Source organism: Dendropsophus ebraccatus, chromosome 10 (assembly GCF_027789765.1).
Source record: "Dendropsophus ebraccatus isolate aDenEbr1 chromosome 10, aDenEbr1.pat, whole genome shotgun sequence".
In the NCBI taxonomy this organism is placed as follows: Eukaryota; Metazoa; Chordata; class Amphibia; order Anura; family Hylidae; genus Dendropsophus; species Dendropsophus ebraccatus.
In genome coordinates, this window is record NC_091463.1 from 42,608,346 (window position 1) to 42,633,912 (window position 25,567).

The 25,567-nt window shown below is 42.7% G+C and overlaps 1 protein-coding gene across 3 annotated transcripts in view; it reads right to left on the reverse strand.

Annotated features, from left to right (window-relative positions):
* Positions 1–7,823: 7,823 nt before the first annotated feature.
* The window catches only part of LOC138802812 (uncharacterized), a 173,599-nt gene continuing 155,855 nt past the window's right edge, over positions 7,824–25,567 (reverse strand). For all 3 annotated transcript variants that reach the window (XM_069986491.1, XM_069986492.1, XM_069986494.1), the window contains one exon: positions 7,824–11,649. In XM_069986491.1, the coding sequence (XP_069842592.1) occupies positions 9,277–11,649 (2,373 nt within the window). In that variant the 3' untranslated portion in view covers positions 7,824–9,276. The remainder of the gene's footprint in view (positions 11,650–25,567) is intronic.

Sequence of the window (25,567 nt, forward strand, 5' to 3'; positions counted from 1 at the left end):
ATTCAAAAAAAAAAACAAAAAAAAGAAAGTGAGTGAAGAAATATATAATGAGTTAATGGGTAATAATCAAAATAAAGAAAAAAGAAGAAAAACATATAATGAGGATCGATGATTAAAAATAATGATAAAAGGTAATTAATAACAATTCATGGGCTTTATGTTGCGTTTACACGGAACGATTATCATGCGAATTCGCACAATAACGATCAAATTCAAACGATAATCGTACGTGTAAACGCTGCGAACGATCAAACGACGAGCGAGAAATCGTTCATTTTGATCTTTCAACAACTTCTCAAATCGTTGTTGATCGTTCGCAAAAAATTCGCAGATCGTTACCTAAATAGAATTCATCTCTAATATAGAGAAAGGACCAATCACCTAATGCTGCTAATCATCTTATGCTGCTAACAATTATACTATCATGAATATCGGATTAATGAAATTAAAGCCCATGAATTGTTATTAATTATCTTATCATTATTTTTAATCATCGATCCTCATTATATGTTTTTCTTCTTTCTTCTTTATTTTAATTATTACCGGACTCATTATATATTTCTCCACTCACTTTCTTTGGATTTTTTTCATTTGGACTCTTTTATTTTCTTTTTTATACTTGTTCCGTTTTATTTATATTGATCATTATTGTTCTTATTGATTCTAATTCATTTTATTTGTATAGTTTCTGGTACCAGAACAATCTCTTTTATATCAAGTTGTGCATATATATTTATTTCGAATAAATTAGACATTGTACTCTACAATTGATATATACTCACATATTTTATAACTCTCAGACTCCTCCTTATTCTAACTTGTCTAGAGGATCTTTTCTCTACATATTTCACATAATCCTTGGGGTACAGGATATAAGGTTAACCTCGCCAAGTTAGTGGCAGTCGATCTCACACTACTTCATATACAGTTTTTTTTTCTGACACTTACTAACGGACACTGACTGACGCTTACTAACGGACGCTGACTGACACTGGTGCTTACTAACGGACGCTGACAGTGACGCTTACTAACGGATGCTGACTGACACTGACACTTACTAACGGTAACTAAGATCTCCCTTATTACTGGGAGATCACAGGGGAGGGGGTATTTTTTACTATGTTTTTACACTATATGGATGCAGGCTCAGATCTCCTCACAAAGTGAGGCATCAGAGCCTGCATCCGTGCTCTGCCCTCTAGTAACAAATAGTTACTGTGATTGACAGCTCGGATAAGGAAGAGCAGCAGCAGGGGGAGCCCGGCAGGTGCGGGGGGGGGGGGGGTGCAGCAGCGGGATAATCCCGGCAGCGGAGGGAGGTATGTGTGACGTGGAGGGGTGGGAGGTCGGTGCAGGAAGCTAGCAGTTGGCAGTGCTCTGCCCCAGCTTCCCCCAGATCCTGGAACTCGGCAGAGACCGGGGGTTTACTGCTGTCTTCACCGGGATCAGCGGATTGGTAATGATCCACTGATGCTGGTGATCACCTGTGCTGGACCCCTTCAGGGGGTCCAGTTGCAGCTACACTAAACTGACAGCTATCAGTTATCAGCTATCAGTTTAGTTTCGCGTTCCCGGTCACTGTTTATGTAAACAGTGAGCACCAGGAGCTGGTCAATATTGTACCTGTTACCTCCAGACACTAACAATAACTGACTTAAAGGTTAAAGGGGTGCTCCCCTTAAGAAAGATTTAACCCTGTTCAATGCCCACCCATAATCTAAGTTTGTTTGTAATAGCTTTCTATTACATGAATTGGGCCGTTTGTCTGCAGCACATTCTCATCACACCCTGAAGCTGCATAAAATCCTCACTTCCTGGTCCATTTTATGATGCTTTTCAGAAAAAAAAGCAAACAGATAGCAACAAGAGCTTAGTATCCTGTTATCACGCCTCACAAGGTTTAGTTTATTGACCTCTTGTAAATAGCAGACCATTCTCTGTGTATACTGTATTTTGTTATTTTCAATTTTTCTAAAATCCTTTTGATGATCTCTGAGCTAGAGAGTGTAAACTGTTGATTTGTTTGCAACTTATCTGATAGACTTTGCCCTCTAACTTGATGGGTTATATTAAAATACCCTATCCTTACAGGGGAAAATGTTAACCTCATAGGCCCTTTTATTTTTATTTTCAACTTTCTTTGATTAGATAATCTTTTTTTTGTTATGGCATCATAGTCTTGCTGTTTTGCAGAGCCATCTCCTGCAAAAGGACAGAGACCTAGAGATTGGTAGGGGTCTGTTTCTGCAACATGTGAAAAGTGTATATAATGACAGGGACACTAGAGCTCAAAAATATAATACTGTGCATAAGAGTGTTTCATTTTTCCAAAGATGTAAATTTCATATGACTTGGCTTATGCCCCGAGTCTCATTGATGAAAAAGTTATACATGCCAAATTTCAAAAAGATTGAATAATATCTAGAGTTTGCACACTTTGATGATTTGTAAGGGCAAAAAATATGATTTCTCAATGTTAATTATTTTTATTGGGAAAACTAGAAATCAGAAACATATATAGTTACATAGTTACATAGTTAATACGGTTGAAAAAAGACACATGTCCATCAAGTTCAATAATATTAGAACTAACCACTAAGATTAATAGGTGGTATGGCAGGCAAAATGTGTCATAATAATCAACTATGAACGATGCAATTCCTTCTTTTGTTTGCTTGCTGGCGACTTTTCTGTGATGCTGGACTCCCCTTTACAAGTATTGTTTTTGTTGTTTGTTCCTGACCGATTAATTGAACTTTTTATCTGAACAATTCACTGCAGTTTTCCATCACGTTGTGGATTCCAAACAATTCAAAGAACGTCTTTTTTTATTAGTAACAAAATTGCTTAGGTCTTTTCCTTCAAAAACTAGGTTTTTACCCTCTTTGCAGGTTTGATTTCTAAATAATTTATTATGATTTTCTTAACAAACTGAGTAATACATTCGTCCAAAAAAGTCAATCCTATGTTTGTTTCTGTCAGATATCAAAGTTAGCAGCAGTGAGAGCCCTTTTTTTGCTGTCTGCATCTGGGTTAGTAGTGCTCAAAAGCTGAAACATATCCAAATCATTCTTCGGAGCCCATCAGATCCAGGATATGTTAGAGAAAGAAAAGTTGCACTCAGCAGAGGTATCTTCACAATCTTTTATTTCTTCATATTAGAAAAACGGACAAAGTGTAGACATATAGTGAGCAGACACTAAACAAACGTTTGTTTAGCGTCTGCTCACGATGTGTCCGTTTCTCTAATATGAAGAAATAAAAGATTGTGAATGTTTGTATATACCTGTCTGTGTGTACTGTCTACCTCCCCGTATCCCTAGGTAAGCTAGGGACTGTCGCCCAGTTGCTGCCCTAGGGGTTAGCCTAGGGGGGCAAGCAGGTAGGGACAGGGGTTGCGGGTCTAGACAAGGGACTTCCATCTTCCCGGACCCCAGGATTCCCTGACAGATACAATGGCCCACAAAAAGGCTGACTCTTATATAAGACCAGCAACGTTTTTCCTCCAATGGATAAGATGTCTGCAATGGCGGGTCAGATTGATGCCCTTACCTCCCTGGTACAGGATCTGTCTGCTCGCTTACAGCATCAGGAGCAGAGTGTGGCACCTGCCCAAGTTCCAGTCCTTCCCGTCACTGTCTCTGAACCACATGCTACCTTGCCCGATTTTTTTTCAGGTGATAGGAGACAGTTTTTTTGCTTTTCGAGAAGGTTGCAAGTTATACTTTGACCTTCGTCCTCGCTCTTCTGGCTCAGAGGCTCAGAAGGTAGGAATAGTCATTTCCAGACTTAGAGGGGATCCCCAGAACTGAGCGTTCTCTCTAACCTCAGACTCCCCCACCCGACAGACTTTGGACGCTTTTTTTTCTGCCCTAGGTCTGTTATATGATGAACCAGACCGTACAGCTCATGCCGTGTCTCAGTTGATGTCTGGGTGGAACGACCTAGCCCTAAAGGATCTTTTTTTGGCTGGCTTCTCTAACTCATTGAAAGATCTGCTCATAGCCCATCCTGAGCCGAGATCCCTGGAAGAGGCCATGTTGTTGGCGATCCATGCAGATCGACGCCTGAGGGCTAGGCGTTCCAACAGATCTAGTCCGGTCCGCTCCACTCCATCGTCATCAGCCAACACTGGGTTTCAACCTCCAGCTGAACCCATGGAGCTGGATACTATGACTCCTCAGGAGCGGAGGGATTTTCGTTTTAAAAATAATCGATGCCTGTATTGTGGTAATTCTGGTCACAGGGTAGCTACCTGTCCCTGGCTTCCCGCTAATAAAAAAAAATCACAGCAGGAAAACTCAGACTGAAGTAACTAAGATGTTGCTCCCCTGTACTCTAGAGTATCTCTCGCTCTCTTGTACAGGGCTAGCATTTATTGATTCTGGGGCTGCGGCCAATTTCATAAATTTTGATTTTGCTACTAAGATTGTGAATTCTTTTGTACCGGTTTCCCCTTCTATTCAGGTCACAGGGGTTGACTCCACCCCTCTGCATGCAGGTCAAGTGGAATTCTCTACTCCCAAGCTGAACCTCACGGTAGGAGTTTTGCATTCTGAAACCTGTTCATTTTTGGTAATGAAGAATTTGTCAGTGGATATAATACTAGTCCGGCCATGGTTAAGGGAGCACAATCCGTTATCGATTGGGAGACTTTAGATCTGATAAAATGGGGTCCTCAGTGTGCTGGTCACATAAAACCTCTCAGTTTGAATACCTCGGTTTGTGTTAACGGTCAATTACCTGAATACATTGCTGATTTCTCTGATGTATTTTCTAAACAGTTGTCTGAGATTTTAGAAAAGGGGCATATTAGACCATCTGAGTCACCAACAGGGGCAGGTTTCTTTTTCGTAGAAAAGAAAGATGGTGGATTCAGGCCTTGCATAGACTACCGCGAGCTAAATAAGATCACGGTAAAGAACCAGTATGCACTTCCTCTCATCCCAGACCTTCTAAACCAGGTTGCAGGGGCCCAATGGTTCTCAAAACTGGATCTTCGGGGGGCATATAATCTTATTCATATCCGAGAAGGGGATGAGTGGAAGACTGCTTTTAACACACCTCTCGGTCATTTTGAATACCTTGTAATGCCTTTTGGGCTCTGTAACTCTATCATTCAGGTTTTGATTGGTTCATTTGTGGTTATATATCTAGATGATATTCTTGTCTTCTCACCTGATTGGGAGTCACACTGTTCTCATTTACGTACAGTCTCAGAGCTAATAAACTGTTTGCAACATTTGAAAAGTGTTTGTTCGGAGTACAAAAAATTTCTTTTCTTGGTTATATCATAACACCTCAGGATATGCAAATGGATCCAGCTAAGGTGAAAGCGATTACTGAGTGGGCCCAATCTACCACCTTAAAAGCTTTACAACGGTTCCTTGGTTTTTCAAATTATTACCGTAAATTTATAAAAGATTTCTCGGTAATCGCAAAACCCTTGATGGATTTAACCAGGAAGGGTGCAGATGTGAGCGCCTCGACCACATCGGCCCTAACTGCATTTGCTACTCTGAAGGCCTCATTTTCCTCAGCTCCTGTCCTCATTCAGCCTGATCTGACTCGTCCATTTATTGTAGAAGTCGATGCTTCTGAGTTTGGAGTGGGGGCAGTATTGTCACAAGGTCCATCCACACTCCTGAGGGTCCTCTTCTCCCTTTGCCCATTCCATCTAGGCCCTAGACCCACCTGTCTATGGATTTTATAACTGATTTGGGGTTATTGTAGACAGGTTTTCAAAGATGGCTCATTTTGTTCCGCTTAGCAAGTTACCTAATGCCAAATTATTGTCTGAAACTTTCATCAAAGAAATTGTTCGATTGCATGGGATTCCGGCGGATATTGTATCTGACAGGGGTGTACAATTCGTATCTCGTTTTTGGAAAGCCTTCTGTAAAAATTTGAATGTTAATTTATCATTTTCTTCAGCATTTCACCCAGTCTAATGGGCAAACAGAGCGTATGAATCAAGAAGTAATTCAATATCTCCGTCTTTTTGTTTCTGATAACCAATCCCAGTGGTCCACTTACTTGCCTCTTGCAGAATTTGCCATAAATAATCATGTTAATTCCTCCTCTCAAACCTCACCTTTCTTCTGCAACTATGGTTTTCATCCTCGGTTTTCTTTTTCTTCTCCATCTGCATCTGACACACCTCAGGCTAGCGTTTCCACTGATGGAAACTGGTGCACAGTATGGGCCCGGGTTCTGAGGAACCTTCAGGGTACCCAGAAAAGACTAATACACCAACAAGAGACGCACCATCTCTGCACCATTTGTTGTTGGGGATCAGGTTTTATTTGAAATTAAAAGTTCCTTGTTTAAAACTTTCTCCTCGGTATGTTGGTCTGTTTACTGTTTTACAGGTTATCAATCCAGTTGCATATAAGTTATCCCTTCCCATTTCTTGGAAAGTTCATAATGTGTTTCATAAAGGTTTGCTCAAGAAATATGTTGTTCCGGTATTGCCCACCCATGACCCGCTCTCTCCTGTGTTGGTGCAGGGGGAACTTGAATATGAAATTCAGAAAATTGTTGACTCTAGGCGAGTCAGACGCTCGCTGCAGTATCTGGTACATTGGCGTGGGTTTGGCCCTAAGGAGAGAACGTGGGTCCCTGCCAGGGATGTTCACGCTCCTCGTTTAATCCGTTTATTCCACAGGGCCTTACCTCACAAACCGGCTCCTAGCCTTAGGGGTCCGGTGAACCCCCATAGGAGGGGGGGTACTGTTAGAGTTCAGTCTGTGTGTGAACTCGGCTGGAAGAATCAGCCAACGCCTGATTTCTTTCTGACCTGTTCACACTTCTTGCTCTGCTGCCAGGGAGCCGACACCCAGTCTCATGCCTTTCTCCTGACTCCCCTCTGGTGCTCGAGGGGTTAAGCCTTCAGGTGTTGCATTCTCCTGAGGCTTGCTCCTGTTTGAGTACAGGGGAAGGCTCCCTGGCTGCTATTGGTGTCTCATGCTGCTGTCAGACTCCTTGCTCCTATGAGAGGCTGGGGCGGGAGCTCTGGTAGCATTTAAGCTGGTGAATTACACCCTGTAGTTGCCAGTGTATGTTTTTTCTCCAGCGTATCTTATTGTTCTGCTAGCTATTTGACACTTGGACTTGGACTTCGCATTTGCCTCATCCTCTGTACTGCGTTAATTCTTGTGTTTGACCTAGGACCGGACTCTGTTTACCCCTTGTTTGCTGATTCAGATTTTGACGTGACCTCCTGTTGCTGACTCGGACTGCCTGACCTGTTTGTATATACCTGTCTGTGTGTACTGTCTACCTCCCCGTATCCCTAGGTAAGCTAGGGACTGTCGCCCAGTTGCTGCCCGAGAGGTTAGCCTAGGGGGGCAAGCAGGTAGGGACAGGGGTTGCGGGTCTAGAGAAGGGACTTCCATCTTCCCGGACCCCAGGACTCCCTGACAGTGAAGACACCTTTGGTGAGTGAAACTTTTCTTTCTCTAACAAATCCTGGATCTGTACTAGACTACCTACTTCACTTAAATTAGCACTGCCAGTAGTCTGTCAGGCAGCTACCCGCTAGGGAACATGCCCTGACCTACGCCCCTGTGGTGCCGCTATTTCCTTTTTTATTGACTTTGGAGTCCATAAACGTACAATTCCCTCGTGGCAAAAGTGAAAATATATGAGGCTGACAAAATGTATATATATGTATAAGACGACCCCTGACTTTTAAGAAGATTGCAAGGAGTTTACCTTATAAGCCGGAAAATGTTAACCCCTGCCTGACTGCAGCAGGGTTTACTAGCTGGAGCCCTGCTGCAGTCAGGGGTTAACGTCAGCTAAAGAAAAATAAACAACAATCAACTCACCTGTGAACAAGAGTTTCTGGGATGTTTGGCGCAGCCACACTGCCTGGGTGGGAACGGGATGCCGGGAACGGGGCTGGAGATGCGCAGCTGCTGAGAATGGGTCACAGGTAGAGATGAGTGGATTTCCCGAAGTTCGGGTTCGTATTAACCTGAACTATCGGCATCTGACTCCCACTGTCTCCCGGCTCCGTGCAGCGGGTGGATACAGCCTCATACGAACCCGAACTTCGGGAAATCCGCTCACCTCTAGTCACAGGTGAGCAGAATTGTTTGTTTTTTTATAGTTCATGCAGACCTTTCCTTTAATCATCTGTAAGCAGTGTATTACTTGCCTGATTTGTCAAACAATCTCTCTGTGTAATAGGTCCTTTACACCTTGAAAATAGTAAAAAAAAACTTAGAGTGAACATAGTCAAAAGGCAGTACAGTAAATTATCATTTTTGTAAAAAATTATCTGGAACCTTACAGGTGAGGCCTGCATCATAGTTTGAGAATCCCTGACCTAGTTCATGAACTAGAGTATGTATTTACTCACTTTTGACCATGTAGTACATATATTTGGTCTTGCAAATATATGGGAAATTCACCACTGCACACCAGTTTTAGGCGTGCTAGAAAATACACCCGATAATTAATATAAATTTTCTCATTATACTTTTCCCCATCTATTTTGAAGTATTGGTAAAATTTTATTAGAACACATTTTACAAACATCATAAGTGTAACACAAACTAAACCAATGCATTCCCCTTCATAAATAAATCCTAAAGAAAACAGCAAAATACAAATAAAATAGTGTCATAATATTATACTGTAGAAGAAAGCAATCATTTGTGGCAATATCAATATTAACTAATATAAAGTCTCTTGGAATGTCCATCACTATGAAAACAGGTTGTGGACAAAGGAGAGCACAGTGAAAAGTAAACATTTGTGCCACACTACAAAGAACCGTCATTTAGGCCACAATATAAATATTGTATTGCTCCTCCCCCTGTGGCCTGCAACAGAGAACATACCCAAGTAATTACAGATGGAATCAACAGTAATTTCAGTAATCTGCAAAATTTAAAAAAAAAAAATAGATATATTTCATGTGGAAACATCATAGTGAATAAATAAGATCCCAAGGTCTCATTGGCATTTGTCATACATTAAATAATTACACATTCAGACATAAACTGGTAGTGTAAAGATGCCACAACTACTAAATGCCTATATATATATATATATATATATATATATATATATATATATACATACACACACACATATATTGGCACTTGCTTAAGGTTTAACATTTCCCTTTCTGTAGTTTTGTTCATACAATATGTTCTACACCTATCTCTTCTATGAACCTGGTGCATTCACAACTCACAACTCTCACAGTACAGAAGTACTCTGCTAGTGAGAGTCCAGCAATTTATTTCTCAGGACATTTCTTCACCTCCAGATTGGGTGGGTATCCATGTATGTGTTTCTTGACCCTCGTGTAAGGGTTGAGTTGACCTCACACTGTTTAATTACATGAATGGCGACACGAGCTACAGAACTTGATCTCTTAGGTGACATTTGTGATGTCCAGGCTTCACCCTCGAGTGAAGAGGAAACAGTATGCTTAGAATTCATAGAGGGGCCTCCATTGCTCTCAGATTTACCACAGTCATTATTTGCAGGTGAACCCTCACGCTCCTTAAAGGTACCAATATTTTTCCCTGGGGCTTTAACTGCTCCAGCTTTAGGAAGACTTACTTTCTGTGGTATTTTACTATCTTTGCTCTCTTTTTGGGTATGTCTAGGAATGACAACAGGTTCTTTTATAACTGATGGACTCACTGATCCTACAGCAAGGTCTTTGGTTAAAGGGACTCTTCGAATCCCCAAGTCATTCGTTTTTGATTTCTTTGGGATACTTCTTCCACTTCTTAAAGAATTTTTCATAGTATCCCCATTCTTGTGTTCCATACTATACCTGTTACTTCCCACACTGTTATGAAACACTGGTTCTGCTGTAACACCATTAGCTTTTTCTGAGGTATTTCTTAATTCTCTTTTCCATTTAGAGCAAGGATTGTGAGTATCTTTCTGTACCACACAATGAACATCTTTAAAACCCTTTGAAAATGAATTAAATTCCATATACTGGAGCCCTCTTGGAGCATAAGTTGGTGGGTTCACATTCTTCTCTTTTGGTGGTGGTATATAATAATTTGTATCTTTTGTAAGAGATTGCTTCACTGAAAATGGCTCCACAAGTTTCATCTTGGATCTCCGTAGTTTGGGAGTCTCAAATTTGTTTGCAGTTTGATTTTGATTGGATGCATCAAATCTTGTTGGAATTGAGGAGGAATGGGATACCTGAGTCCCAGGAATCGCTAATGAGTGTCTACTGCCCCGCACTGCAGATTTTGCTGATGTTTGTTTCATTATTTTAGAAGTAACTTGGGTTGATCTTTTGGAAGACTTAGGAGCACTTGGTGCTTCAATGGTAAGTCCATTTGTTTGTTTGGAAGCTGTAAGTTGCTGAACGTCTGACTGGTCAGAATTTTCTGATTCATTATAGTCTAGAAGCTGTAAGGAATTGTCATTTCTTAGCTTGTTTCCTGAAATCTCCTTAAAATTGCTTACTGTCTGTGGATCTTCTACAGCTACTGGCTGCATGGAAGATTTAGCACATTGCATAACTGATCTAGTATTAATTTTATTTAGAGGAGAGTCAGGCCTTACAAGACCTTTTGAATGAGTAACAGTCTTAAGGCAGAGCATTTGTCTAGGCAAATATGACTGATCTTCTGTTTCAGGGACACTGTGGTGGTTCCCTTCTACTAATTGCTTGGAAACATGAATGTTGCAATTGTCTGGTACAATTTCTGTTGTAGGACAGGTATAGTTAAAGTGTGTATCAGACTGTCTGACATGGTCAAAATCTGAATACACAGGTATAGGTTTTAGCATTATATGGTTGCTACATTTAGGCTCCAAATGGGATGATGATTCCTGGGCAGATGCACTTGCATAGTGAAGTGATGATGTTTGGATTCCTTTTTCATCCAATAATTTTGATGCATTGGGTAATAAATGGCCCACTGAATGATGGTCAATTAATGGTACTGGATACTCTTCTAGAGAGTCCAATGACTTTCTAACTGCTGGAGACTCTTCAGTTGGTAGAAATGTATCTTTCTGGCAAAGTACATCTGATTGTTGAAATGATTTATCAGGTAACTCTGATATATTTTCTAACTGATTCTTATAACACAGTCTGTTCTGCTGGGTTTCTGGATATCTAGACTTATGGTGACTTAGTGGTTGATCTGCGTCATACTCATATGTCTCAGGGGACAATGGGAAAATCTCAGTTTTCTCCTTCGACAATAATAAACTGACTTTCTGTAATTCAACTTTGGTTTCTGTTTGGCAAGTATTACAATTTTTATCAACAGATAATTGATAAAGTCTATTGTTGTTATCAATATTGATACTCCTCTGACTTTTACACTCCATTTGTTGCCTTAGAACACGTTCTGAAACCTTCCTCATCTGGTCAGCACTTTTCTGGTCACAGTATTCCTCACCTTGGTCATTAAAAGATGTAAATGGCCTTGCATTGTTCCATCCCAAAGAACGCATTCTACACAGGCGTCTACCCATAGGTCTACATGTGTTAAGAAGGTTCCTCTCCAGTGTAAGTTCAAGTTCATCTTTTGATTGACTAGCTTCAAGAGCACCACAAGTAGCCATCGAATGTCTTTTCTGTAAACATTTCTTCTCCCATTCTTTCCGTCTTTGATCTTCCTGTTCCCGGTGTTTATTTTCCTACACAAAAATAATTGAGATTGTGACTACAATAATGCAGGGCATGATGTTTAAAGAGGATGTACCCCCAGGTACATCCTCTTGAATGTAACACACCGATAGAGCGGCGCCGTCATGGGGAAGCCGGTGCTGCGGTCCGTTTTTCGAACCGCGGCCCGGTTCCCGTGTATGGCGCTGTTCTATCCAGCAGTACCGGCCGTGCTGAAGCAGTAGAGATCGGCCGGCCAGCCCCCAGTGGGAGGGAATTCCCTCCCGTCTATGACGCGGCTCCATTGATTCTAATGGAGCCGCGTTATAGAGGGAAGGGAATTTCCTCCCACTGGGGGCGGGCCAGCCAACCTCCAGTGCTTGAGCACCGTCCGATACCGCTGGATAGAACGGCGCCATACACTAGCACCGGGCCGCGGTTCGAAAAACGGACCGCGGCACCGGCTTCCCCATGACGGCGTTGTTCGATCGGTGTGTTAAATTCAAGAGGATGTACCTAGTGGTCTATCCTCTTTAAGATCTCTGCCTAAATAATAACTTTTAGTCTTTAGGTGGATTGACGATGGATTTGTACATATAGTACAAGGTAAGGGTATGTTATTTTACATCTCATTCACTTGCAATTTTTCACAATGGATTTTAAAGCATTGCAGCATGTCAATTCTGTTGTGAATTGTGCACATATTTTTTGCAGATTTTTTCTATTGATTTTAGTAGTAAAGAAAACCATTTAATGAAATCTTCAAGCAATATAATGTTATTGGTGTTGTTGTTGCAGATTACCAAAAGATCTAAAGCAATATCTGGATTTTTAATCTAAGAAATGATATCAAATCAGTAGGAACATATGAAAAAAATCACTAAAAAACCAAATCCACAAAAAGGTTCTCGGCAGATTTGTTTTGAAGATATTATTTGCAGCAAGGCCAACCCTGTGAATATACCCCTTCACATAGTAAGTTATTTATTGTGCTGATTACTGTTCTTGTACAATAAAATGTAACCTTTACTAAAAATCATAAAAAGATGCCCCATAAAATATCAATAAAGACTATACATCACCTGGTCCTTCGCTGATTCCCGGCACGTCCCGCTCGGCCAATCAGTGCGCTGCCCGACAGCAGCCCTGATTGGCTGAACGGGCCGTGAAGACGTCGGGAGCCCCGTAGCTGGGATCAGGTGACGTATAGTCTCTGGTGGCCGGGGAAATGGGGCGAGCTGCAGACAAACTCGCAGCAGGGATGTACATCCCTGCTGCGATTTTGTCTGCCATTGAGTACACATGGCTGGGATCCTCAGCGAGTATCGCTGCGAATACGCTGCGGATACAGCAAGTGTGTTTGTACCCTTGAAAAAAGATCAAACTCTCATTCTCTCCACCACCAGAGGTGGCGAAGAGCATGGGGCAATGATCAGGGACTAGCCGATGTGGTCCTGGTACAAGTGATTAGCGGTATATACCACTGATCACTTGTTCCAAATGCTGCCGACACTTTTTGTCCCCTGTCACCAAAAATCATTCGTCACGGGATAAAAAGTCAAGTGCCCCGGATTACCTGTAACCACCTCGCATTACCTGTAACCACCCCAGATTACCTGTAACCACTCCACATTACCTGTATTCACCCCACATTACCTGTAACCACTCCGCATTACCTGTAACCACCCAAGATTACCTGTAACCACCCTAGATTATGAATAACCAATCCAGTTTACTTGTAACCGCTCACCGTAACCACCCCAGATAGCCAGTAAACACCCCCAGATTGCCTATAACCACCCCAGATTGCCACAGGCTACCCAAAACCACTACAGATCGCCACAGATTGCCCGTAACCACCCCAGATTGCCCATACCCACCCCCGATTGCCTGTCACTCCTCCCCCAGATTTCCCATCACCAACCCAGTTTGCCTGTGACCCCCCTTCGATTGCCCGTTACCACCCTAGATAGCTATTAAACACCCCCAGATTGTCCGTTACCACCCCATATAGCCAGTAAAAAAAAACAGATTGTCCGTTTCCACCCCAGATAGCCAGTAAACACCCCCAGATAGCCAGTAAACACCCCCAGAGAGCCCGTAATCACCCCAGATTGCCCATAACCAACCCAGATAGCCAGTAAAACCCCCCAGATTGCCACAGACTGCTCGTACCACCCCAGATTTCCCATCACCACCCAGATAGCAAGTAAACACTCTTAGGTTGCCCGTCACGACCCTAGATTACCTGTAATTTCATTAAAAAAAATTTTTTTAGCAACTGCGCTATTCTAATAATCAATGCTAGCTGCGGTTTTGCACCAGCTCCTTTCCTTCTGTGCTGTGTGCCCATACAGTAGTTTATGTCCACATATGAGGTACCGTTGTACTCAGGGGAACCTGCTTTACAAATTTTGCCATGCATTTTCTCTCCTGTTTCTCGTGAAATTGAGAAATTTAAAACTAAACAAACATGTTATTAAAAAAATTCATTTTTTTCATTTTTACTTTCTAATTTTGAATCCTTTCCTCAAATACCTGTGGCGTCAAAATGCTCACTGCACCCCAAGATGACTTCTTAGAGGGGTGCACTATCCAAAATGGGGTGACTTTTGGGGGGTTTCTCTTCTGCAGAAACTACAGGGGTGCTGCAAACGCATCTGGTGCTCAGAAACTTCTTCAGAAAAATCTGCACTGCAAATGCTAATTGGCGCTCCTTCGCTTCTGAGTCTGGCTGTGTGCCCATACAGTGGTTTATGCCCACATATAGGGTACCATTGTACTCAGGAGAACCTGCGTTACAGATTTTGGGGTGCTTTTTCTCTCCTGTTCCTTGTGAAAATGAGATACTTTAATCTGAACGAACATATTATTTGAAAATTTCTATTTTCCATTTTTTTCCGGCCTAATTGTGAATACTTTCCTCCAGCCCCTGTACTGTTAAAATGCTCATTATACCCCTAGATTAATTCCTTATTGTGTGTAGAGTTTCTAAAATAGGGTCATTTATGGAGGTTTCAAGTATACAAGCCTTTTTAAACACACTTAAAAAAAGAACTGTCCCTAAAAAGTTTTGGAAATTTCATGAAAAATTGGTAATTTGCTGATACATTTCTAAGCCCTGTAACACCCAAGAAAAGTAAAATATGTTTACGAACTTATGCCAGAATAAAGAAGACATATTGGTAATGTGACCTAGTAACTAATTTATGTGATACGACTTTCTTTTTTTAGAAGCAGAGAATTTCAAAGTTTGTACAGTGCAAATTTTTCATGATATTTTTATGTTTTTCACAAAAAACACAAAAGATAGTGACTAAAATTTGCCACTAATATAAAGTACCATATGTTACAAAAAAACTATCTCAGAATTGCTAGCATATGTTAAAACATCACTGAGCTATAAGCGCATAAAGTGAGACAGGTCACATTTTGAAAAATGAGCCTGGTCATTAAGGCTCAATAGGCTTGGTCCCTAAGGGGTTAATTTAATAGTAAAAACTGAGAAAGAAATGTGACAAAAGAAAAACTGTGTGACCAACTAATAAAAAACGTCCACTGTTTGCAAAAGCCGTCCGAAAATAATGATCATGTTCATTATTTTGACGTCTGCGGAAAAAACGTCCCTTATTCAATACATTGTATGCATTGGACGTTAGTCTTCCCATTGACTTCAATGCATTGCCATTGCAGTTAGTTAAATTGCGACAATAATGGACGTTTTTTTAAAACATCAAAATCAGACACCTTTTCTCTATTTTTGACATTGTTTGAGCATAGCCAAACCGTGGCAAAAACATATGTTATTTTAAATAGCAAAGCGGCCACCTTTTCTCTATTTTTGACATAGTGTGAACATAGCCTATATGACCATTAATTTTGCAAAACTCTGCAAATTCCTGTTTAATTTCCTCCTTTCATTGTATTAACTCTAACCAATGTGCATTAATCCTAATTTGTTGCGTAATATTTTCCTTCCCTGTGTGAATCTCTAAAAAAGTGGTGCATGAACTGATAAGCTTCTAGACAATTGTTTAATTGTTTTTATCTGTTGTGACATATAATTATTACCAAGTGCCATATTTATCCTAGACATTACTCTCTAAGACTTATTCCAGCACATACAGTATATTCTCTAATACCTGGATTCCTTTCTCTCCGTAAGGGTACAAACACAGATAACATATCCACAGCGGATTTCTCGCTGCAAATTTGCCCATATGCCCAACTTGCCATTCACTTCAATGGGCTGACATACTCGTAGCTGGATTCTTATCCTACTGCAAGTATGTCAAACTCAGCACCATTAGTCCAGAACACAATGCAAAAATATATACATGACTCACTTTCCTATGCACCAACACCGAGATCCCTTTGCGTATAAATAGAAACACGCATGATATTGATTCAACCACCATGGGCGATTTATTATAGTGCTTGAAAAGCACTATATTGTAATCCGTATTCTTCTTCTTCTTCCATTTCTTCTTCCTCTTCCAGCCATTTTTCTGCGCGTAATACAGCCCAAACCGCTTTGCGCACAGACTCCGTTCAAACTGCGTTTCGAAGCCCTCGGCGGTGTGTGGTGTGCTATCTATTTTTCGTTTCGATCAAATTTGCCATTTTTAAGAAATTTACATTTAAAGACCCCAAATTTCCCATAGAAAATAATGGCCCATTGCAAATAATGGACACACTCTAACCGCTAACAGCCAATCACAGCACATATGCAAATAGCTGCGATATAGCAGCCAATAGGAACTCTAAGGTCTTGTCAGTCAATGTATTACACCATCCACAGTCACATGTCCACTATTGGCCAATAGATGTAATATATGGAAGGTCCTTAACGATTTTGTCTCACTGACATGAGTAAGATTGTCATGGTAACTGAGCAATGATATTTACCATTATAAGTACCCAGATTGCTCTTAAAGGGACACAGGTCACCCTTAAAGGAACGCAAGTCGCTCTTAAAGGGACCCAAGTCGCTCTTAAAGGGACGGGGCCCAAGTCGCTCTTAAAGGGACGGGCCCCAAGTCGCTCTTAAAGGGTCCCATGTAGCTCTTAATGGGATCCAAGTTGCTCTTAAAGGGACCCAAGTCACTCCAAAAGGTATGGGACCCATGTCGCTCTTAAAGAGACCCATGTCGCTAGAACGACCTGGGTCCCTTTAAGAGCGACCCGGGTCCCTTTAAAAGCGACCTAGGTCCCTTTAAGAGCGACCTAGGTCCCTTTAAGAGCGACCTAGGTCCCTTTAAGAGCGATCTGGGTCCCTTTAAGAGCGACCTGGGTCCCTGTAAGAGCAATCTGGGCCCCTTTAAGAGTGAAATTGGTCCCTTTAAGAGCGATCTAGGTCCCTTTAAGAACGACCTGGGTCCCTTTAAGAGCATTCTGGGTCCCTTTAAGAGTGAAATGGGTGCCTTTAAAAGCAAAATGGGTCCCTTTAAGAGTGAAATGGGTCTCTTTAAGAGCGACCTGGGTTCCTTTAAGAGCAAAATATGTCCCTTTAAGAGCGACCTGGGTCCCTTTAAGAGCGAAATGGATCCCTTTAAGAGCGAAATGGGTCCCTTTATGAGCGACTTGGGTCCCTTTAAGAGCGAAATATGTCCCTTTAAGAGCAAAATGGGTCCTTTTAAGAGCGACCTCGGTCTCTTTAAGAGCGAAATGGGTCCCTTTAAGCGTGAAATTGGTCCCTTTAAGCGTGAAATTGGTCCCTTTAAGAGCGAAATATGTCCCTCTAAGAGCAAAATGGGTCCCTTTAAGAGCGACCTGGGTCCCTTTAAGAGCAAAATGGGTCCTTTTAAGAGCGACCTGGGTCTCTTTAAGAGAGAAATGGGTCCCTTTAAGTGTAAAATTGGTCCTTTTTAAGAGTGAAATTGGTCCCTTTAAGAGCGAATTATGTCCCTCTAAGAGCTAAATGGGTCCCTTTAAGAGCGACCTGGGTCCCTTTAAGAGCGACCTAGGTCCCTTTAAGAGCAAAATTGGTCCCTTTAAGAGCGAAATTGGTCCCTTTTAGAGCGACCTCCTTTAAGAGCGACCTGGGTCCCTTTAAGAGCAAAATTGGTCCCTTTAAGAGCGACCTTGGTCCCTTTAAGAGTGAAATTGGTCCCTTTAAGAGCGATCTACGTCCCTTTAAGAACGACCTGGGTCCCTTTAAGAGCATTCTGGGTCCCTTTAAGAGTGAAATGGGTCCCTTTAAGAGCGATCTGAGTCCTTTTAAGAGCGCAATGGGTGCCTTTAAAAGTGAAATGGGTCCCTTTAAGAGTGAAATGGGTCTCTTTAAGAGCGACCTGGGTTCCTTTAAGAGCAAAATATGTCCCTTTAAGAGCGACCTGGGTCCTTTTAAGAGCGAAATGGATCCCTTTAAGAGCGAAATGGGTCCCTTTAAGAGCGACCTGGGTCCCTTTAAGAGCGAAATATGTCCCTTTAAGAGCGAAATATGTCCCTTTAAGAGCAAAATGGGTCCTTTTAAGAGCGACCTGGGTCTCTTTAAGAGCGAAATGGGTCCCTTTAAGCGTGAAATTGGTCCCTTTAAGCGTGAAATTGGTCCCTTTAAGAGCAAAATATGTTCCTTTAAGAGCAAAATGGGTCCTTTTAAGAGCGACCTGGGTCTCTTTTAGAGCTAAATGGGTCCCTTTAAGCGTGAAATTGGTCCCTTTAAGAGCGAAATATGTCCCTCTAAGAGCAAAATGGGTCCCTTTAAGAGCGACCTGGGTCCCTTTAAGAGCAAAATGGGTCCCTTTAAGAGCGACCTGGGTCCCTTTAAGAGCAAAATATGTCCCTTTAAGAGCGAAATATGTCCCTTTAAGAGCAAAATGGGTCCTTTTAAGAGCGACCTGGGTCCCTTTAAGAGCGAAATGGGTCCCTTTAAGAGCGACCTGGGTCCCTTAAAGAGCAAAATGGGTCCCTTTAAGAGCGATATATGTCCCTTTAAGAGTGAAATTGGTCCCTTTAAGAGCGACCTGGGTCCCTTTAAGAGCAAAATGGGTCCCTTTAAGAGCGAAATGGGTCCCTTTAAGAGCGACCTGGATCCCTTTAAGAGCGAAATGGGTCCCTTTAAGAGCGAAATGGGTCTCTTTAAGAGCGACCTGGGTCCCTTTAAGAGCTAAATGGGTCCCTTTAAGCGTGAAATTGGTCCTTTTAAGAGCGAAATATGTCCCTCTAAGAGCAAAATGGGTCCCTTTAAGAGCGACCTGGTCCCTTTAAGAGCAAAATATGTCCCTTTAAGAGCGAAATATGTCCCTTTAAGAGCAAAATGGGTCCTTTTAAGACCGACCTGGGTCCCTTTAAGAGCGAAATGGGTCCCTTTAACCTCTTAAGGACCCATGTCGTACCGGTACGTCATGGATCACTGTCACTTAAGGACCCATGACGTACCGGTACGCGGGTCCTTTTAGAGGGCGCCGCGGACCGGCCGCATGCGATCGGGAGAGATGGCCTGCAGATACACTGCAGGTCATCTCTCCCTGTCGGCATGGGGGTTTGTTAACCCCCCCCATGCCGACGATCGCCGCTATTGGCTTATCAGTTCAGATCAGCCAATAGCGGCGATCGGAACATTTCCGGGTCATCGGTAACCCGATGACCCGGAAAAAATGGCGGTCGGTGCTGTCCGAGGACGGCACCGACCGCCATTACTGTAAAAAGTAATGGTGGCCAGGTGCCACCGGCCCGATCGCCGCTATCGGCCGGCCGTTCACGGCGATCAAAGTCCCCAAAAGTTATAAATACCTGCTCCGGACCCCTCAGCTAGGTAGCTGAGGGGTCCAGAGCAGGTATTCGTACATTACTCACCTGTCCCGGGGTCCTGATCGGCGTCTTCCGGGTTGGCGGCGCCCTCGTGTTGTCGTTCGGATCTTCGGCTTCTTCCGTGACGTCACGTTCGGCTTTTTTCGGCTCCAGCGTCGGGTTTTTCTGCTGCCCTCTAGCGGCTGATATGTGTAATACACTTATCAGCAGCTACAGGGAAGTTCAGTATGTAATAAAAGTTTTTTTTTGTTTTTTTTTTTAATTTTTTTTTTTTCTATTTTCCGCACCCTATCGCCGCTGAGTGTTGATCAGCATTGCACGAAAGTGCGCTGCTAATCAGCAACTCCTCCTTTTTGGCGTAGGGTGTTTTTTTTCTATATCCTACTGCCACGGTCTGCTGATAAGTGCCGCACATAAGTGCGGCATTTATCAGCAACACCATTTTTGCCGTAGTTTTTTTTTTTATACTTACTGTAAAAAAACACGTAAAAAACACTACATTACACCACACTACACTACATTGAATAAAGTTTGACACTACACCACTACATACCCCATATACCAATCCCTATATAAAAGTGGCCCCCAGGGTGTTTTCGGCGTCAGAGGGATACGTTATTATTGCCTCCGACACCGAAACAGCCAGTGAGGATAAATGGGGGGATCCTTCGTTCCTCCATTCATCCTCATCATCCTCATCCTCCAATGACGTATCTGGGGGTAGCGTAGCGTACGCTGCCCCCCAGACACGTCTTTTCTGCCAGTACCGTCCCAATAAGAGATGACGGTATGGCGTAAAATTCTACAAACTCTGTGAGAGTACCTCAGGGTACACTTACAGATTTAGAGTACGTGCATACTGCGGAATAGCGAAGGATAACCCTTTGTGCATTCCGCAGCTGGCACCCACCGGCGGACAGATGCGGGCGCGTGTTTCCGCCCGTGTCATAGACTCCATGTTATGCACGGGCGGATTCCGTCATCCATCCAAAGAATGAATACGTTGGACAGAGAGCGGAATCCGCCCGTGCATAGAATGGAGTCTATGACACGGACGGAGACACGCGCCCGCATCAGTCCGCCGGTGGGTGCCAACTGCGGAATGCACGAAGGGTTATCCTTCGCCATTACGCAGTGTGCACGTACCTTTAGAGTGTATGAAGGAAGGGACACCCGAATCCAGCCCCCAGATGCCCCCTCCCCCCCAATCCTCCGAGTTAGTGGGAAGGTCGTCCGGGAACTGATCTTCCCACTGCTGGATAAAGGTTACCACCTGTACGGGGATAACTTTTATACCAGCACCCCCTCTTCCGGTCCCTCGCTGCCCTGTAGCTTGCGGCACGATCCGAAAATATCAGAAGCAGTAATAGCGCCCTAATATTTAGCAGCCATGGAGCGGACCCAGCGCTTCTGGATATGAAGGACCCCGTATCGCACCAGGACAACATTTTCCAGGTGACGTCCCGCACACAGGAGAACGGGAGACCCCAGAAGAAGTGCAGAGTGTGGCGTAACAGGGGGATCAGGAAGGACACCATTTCCAGTGTGACGCCTGTCCTGATCCCCCCGGCCTCTGCATACTGGATCGCTCCAAGGCGCACCACACGTCACTGGGGTTCTACATTATCTAAATTCTGTCCCTTATTCCTATTTCAGGGGTCACGTTGATCCAGGGATTATTCTGATCGCCAATATGGAGTCGGGAAGGAATTTTTCCCCTGTTATGAGGCTACTGTGGTCTGCCTTACGAGGGGTTTTTGCCTTCCTCTGGATCAACACAGGTTGCATTTGATGGACACCTGTCATTTTCAACCTTATAAACTAATAATTGGCCTAATACCCCCAAATAAATTAGAATGGTCCCTTTTTCCCCAGCCAAATAGGTATGGCCGCCATTCCCATTAGAGGATGCCATGATGCAATTACAAAGCCTCTGTGCGGCCAGGGCAGTAGAAACCCCCCACAAGTGACCACATTCTGGAAACTACACCCCATAAGGAATCTAACAAGGGGGGCAGCGGGGATATGGCCCCCTGGTGACGGCCATATTTGGGACGTGAAAATGAAAAAAATTGTATTTTTTATTTTCTCGGCACATGTTCTACGTAAGTGCCCGTCACCAGTGGGGTCCATATCCTCACTGCCCCCCTTGATAGATTCCTTATGGGGTGTAATTTCCAGAATGGGGTCACTTGTCGGGGGTTTCTACTGTCCTGGCAGCACAGGAGCTTTGTAATTGCGACATGGCCTCCATCCTCCATTCCAGCCTCTAAATGGCGCTCTGTCCCTTTGGCGGCTTGCCCTGTGCCCATATGGCACATTATGTCCACATGTGGGGTATTTTCGTACTCAGGGGAAATTACCCTACACAATTTGCGTTTATTTTCTTTTTTAACCCCTTGTGGAAATGGAAAAAAATCAAAGGCTAGACCAACATTTAGTGTAATTTTTTTTTAAATTTTTACTCTAAATCATTAATCTTGTCATGATTTTTTCATTTTCACAAGGGGCTAAAAGGTAAAAAAAACCACTAAATGTGTAGCGCAATTTCTCCTGAGTACAGAAATACCCCACATGTGGACATAAATCGCCATGCGGGCGCAGGGTAAGCCTCCAAAGGGAAGGAGCGCCATTTGGTTTTTTGAGGCTGGATTTGGCTGGATTGGATTTCGAGGGGCCATGTTGCATTTAAAAGGCCCCTGTGTTGCCAAGACAGTTGAAACCCCCCACAAGTGACCCCATTATGGAAACTAAACCCCTCAAGGAATGTAACAAGGGGTGTAGTGAGCATATGGACCCCACTGGTGACGGGCACAAATGTGGAACAATGTGGTGTGAAAATGAAATATAAAAATTTTTACACTATAATGTTGGTCTAGCCTTGAATTTATCATTTTCACAAGGGGTTAAAAGAGAAAAAAAAACACAAAATGTGTAGAGCAATTTCCCCCGAGTCCGTAAATACCCCACATGTGGACATAAAGCGCCATGTGGGCGCAGGGCAAGCCTCCGAAGGGAAGGAGCGCCATTTGGATTTTGGAGGTTGGATTTGGCTAGAATGGATTATGAACGCCATGTCGCATTTACAGAGCCCTCGTGCTGCCAAGACAGTGGAAACCCCCCACAAGTGACCCCATTATGGAAACTGCACCCCTCAGGGAATCTAACAAGGGGTGCAGTGAGGATATGGACCCCTTGATGACGGGCACATTTGTGCCGTGAAAGTGAAAAAAATGAAATTTTTCATTTTCACGTCACATTGTTCCACATTTGTGCCAGTCACCAGTGGGGTCCATATGCTCACTGCACCCCTTGTTAGATTCCTTGAGGGGTGTAGTTTCCAGAATGGGGTCACTTGTGGGGGGTTTCCAGTGTTTTGGCAGCACGAGGGCTCTGTAAATGCGACGTGGCCCTTGAAATCCATTCCAGTGAAATCCAGCTTCCAAACGCTCCTTCCCTTTGGAGGCTCGTCCTGCGCCCGCTTGGCACTTTATGTCCACATGTGGGGTATTTCCGTACTCGGGAGAAACTGCGCTACACATTTTGTGTCTTTTTTTTCCTTTTATCCCTTTGTGAAAATTAAAAATTGAAGGCTAGAACAACGTTTTAGTGTAAAAAATACTTTTGTTTATTTTTACGCCACATTGTTCGGAAAATCTGTGAAGCACCTGTGGGGTCTAGATGCTCACCGCACCCCTTGTTACATTCCTTGAGGGGTGTAGTTTTCTAAATGGTGTCCCTTTAGGGGTGTTTTTTAGGTTTTGGCACCCCAGAGCCTCTGCAAACCTGAAGTGGTACGGTCAAAAATGACCAAATATAACGGAGCCATTAAAATGCACTAGGCGCTCCCTTATATCTGAGGCTTGTGGTTGCGTCAAATAGCGCAATACGGCCACATATGGGGTATTTCTATAAACTGCAGAAACGGGGCAATAATTATTGGGGTGCATTTCTCTGGTAATAGGTTCATAATTATGAAAAATATTGGATTACAATAAAATCTCTGCACAGAAAATTAAAATTTTCAAATTTCTTACACACTTAGCTTTTATTTCTGTGACTCCCCTAAAGGGTTAAAACACTTTCTGGATATGCTTTTGCAGAGTTTGGGGGTGCAGTTTCTTAAATGGGGTGCTTTGTGGGGCTTTCTAACATACAGGCCCCTCAAATACACTTTAAACCTGAACAGGTCCCTAAAAATATCTGATTTTGAAATTTTACAGAAAATTTGGAAATTTGCTGCTAACGTTTTACGCTCTCTATTGTTTAAAAAAAATGAAAGATAGTTTAATAAATGCCGCAAGCATAAAGTAGACATGTTGCTAATGCTATTTAATATATAATTTATGTGATATAACCACTTTCTGTATACGCAAAAAAGTTTTAAAGTTGGAAAAATGCATTTTTTCACAATTTTTCACGCTATTTTGTTTTTTTTCATTAAGATTTGTTATAAGTATCGACTCCAATTTACTAGAAATGGGAAGTACAATATGTCACGAGAAAACAATCTCAGAATCAGCCGGATAGGTAAAAGCATCCCGAAGTTATTAATGAATAAAGTGACACTGGTCATATTCATAAAATTTACTCCGGTCCTTAAGGCCATTTCAGGCCCGGTCCTTAAGGGGTTAAGAGCGATATATGTCCCTTTAAGAGTGAAATTGGTCCCTTTAAGAGCGACCTGGGTCCCTTTAAGAGCAAAATGGGTCCCTTTAAGAGCGACCTGGGTCCCTTTTAAGAGCGAAATGGGTCCCTTTAAGCGTGAAATTGGTCCCTTTAAGAGTGAAATTGGTCCCTTTTAAGAGTGAAATTGGTACCTTTAAGAGCAAAATAGGTCCCTTTAAGAGCGACCTGGATCCCTTTAAGAGCGACCTGGATCCCTTTAAGAGCGAAATGGGTCTCTTTAAGAGCGACCTGTGTCTCTTAAAGGGACCAATATAACTCTTAAAGGGACCCATTTCGCTCTTAAAGAGACCCAGGTCGCTCTTAAAGGGACCAATATAACTCTTAAAGGGACCCATTTCGCTCTTAAAGAGCGACCTGGGTCCCTTTAAGAGCGATATGGGTCCCTTTAAGAACGAAATATGTCCCTTTTAATAGTGAAATGGGTCCCTTTAAGAGCGAAATGGGTCTTTTTTAGAGCAATCTGGGTCCCTTTAAGAGCCACCTGGGTCCCTTTAACAGCGAAGGGACCCAGGTCGCTCCTAAAGGGACTCATGTCGCTCTTAAAGGGATGGGACCCAAGTCGCTCTTAAAGGGACGGCACCCAGGATTAAAGTTTCTCTTAAAAGGAAGTCACTGGTAAAGGGGCGCTCTTTTCCAGCACTATGTATTTTCCTGGAAATGCACATCTAGTTTTATATACTGTCTCTCTTACCAAGTGACTCGGGGTCAGGCATACTTTTGCTGGTAAATATTTTTTCAGATAACTGCTAACAGCTACTCTTCTATATCTATCCCCCAACTCCCTGGTATTCCAAACGATTAACCTAATTGACATTCAATACCACATCTCATCTGTAGTGGGAGGAAAATACAAAAACAAACAAACAAAAAACCACAACAAGTCTTCCCCAGCAGCAACCATCCCCCCATCATTTGACTTTGAGTAATAGTACTTGAGTTACTTGAATTAAACCATCTTCACTGTGCTATAATCTTTTATTACACTTTTAAACCTTTCAGATCCATCAATGTTACTGCCTCCCCAGGTGACTCAAAAAACTGTTCTGTCCTCGTGGATTATTCTTATCCCTAAAGACAAGGGCATACTTTAAGTTGTTCTAAGGGTGGTACTACACGGTATGATTTTTCGGCGATCAACAATTAACTACAAACGCCCACTATGACGACCGATCTTAATCGTTCACCTTATTACACAGGACAATTATCGTTACTTGCGGTCGTTCTTGCGTTCGTCCTTTCCTGGCTGATAGACTAGGGAATGAGCGAACGACGCGTTATTACACTGAACGATGTTCGAATGATTAACGATAAAAAGGTCTATCAAACGATCAATGATTTCTTGTTAGTCGTTTAACTAATTTAATTTAATTAATTAATAGCCTGCTATTACACATAACGATTATCGTTCAAATCCGAACAATTTTTTTGAACGATAATCGTCCTGTGAAATAAGGCCCTAAGTCTTTTTATATCTGAAAAAAATGCACTCCTCATACGAGTAATCTGTGT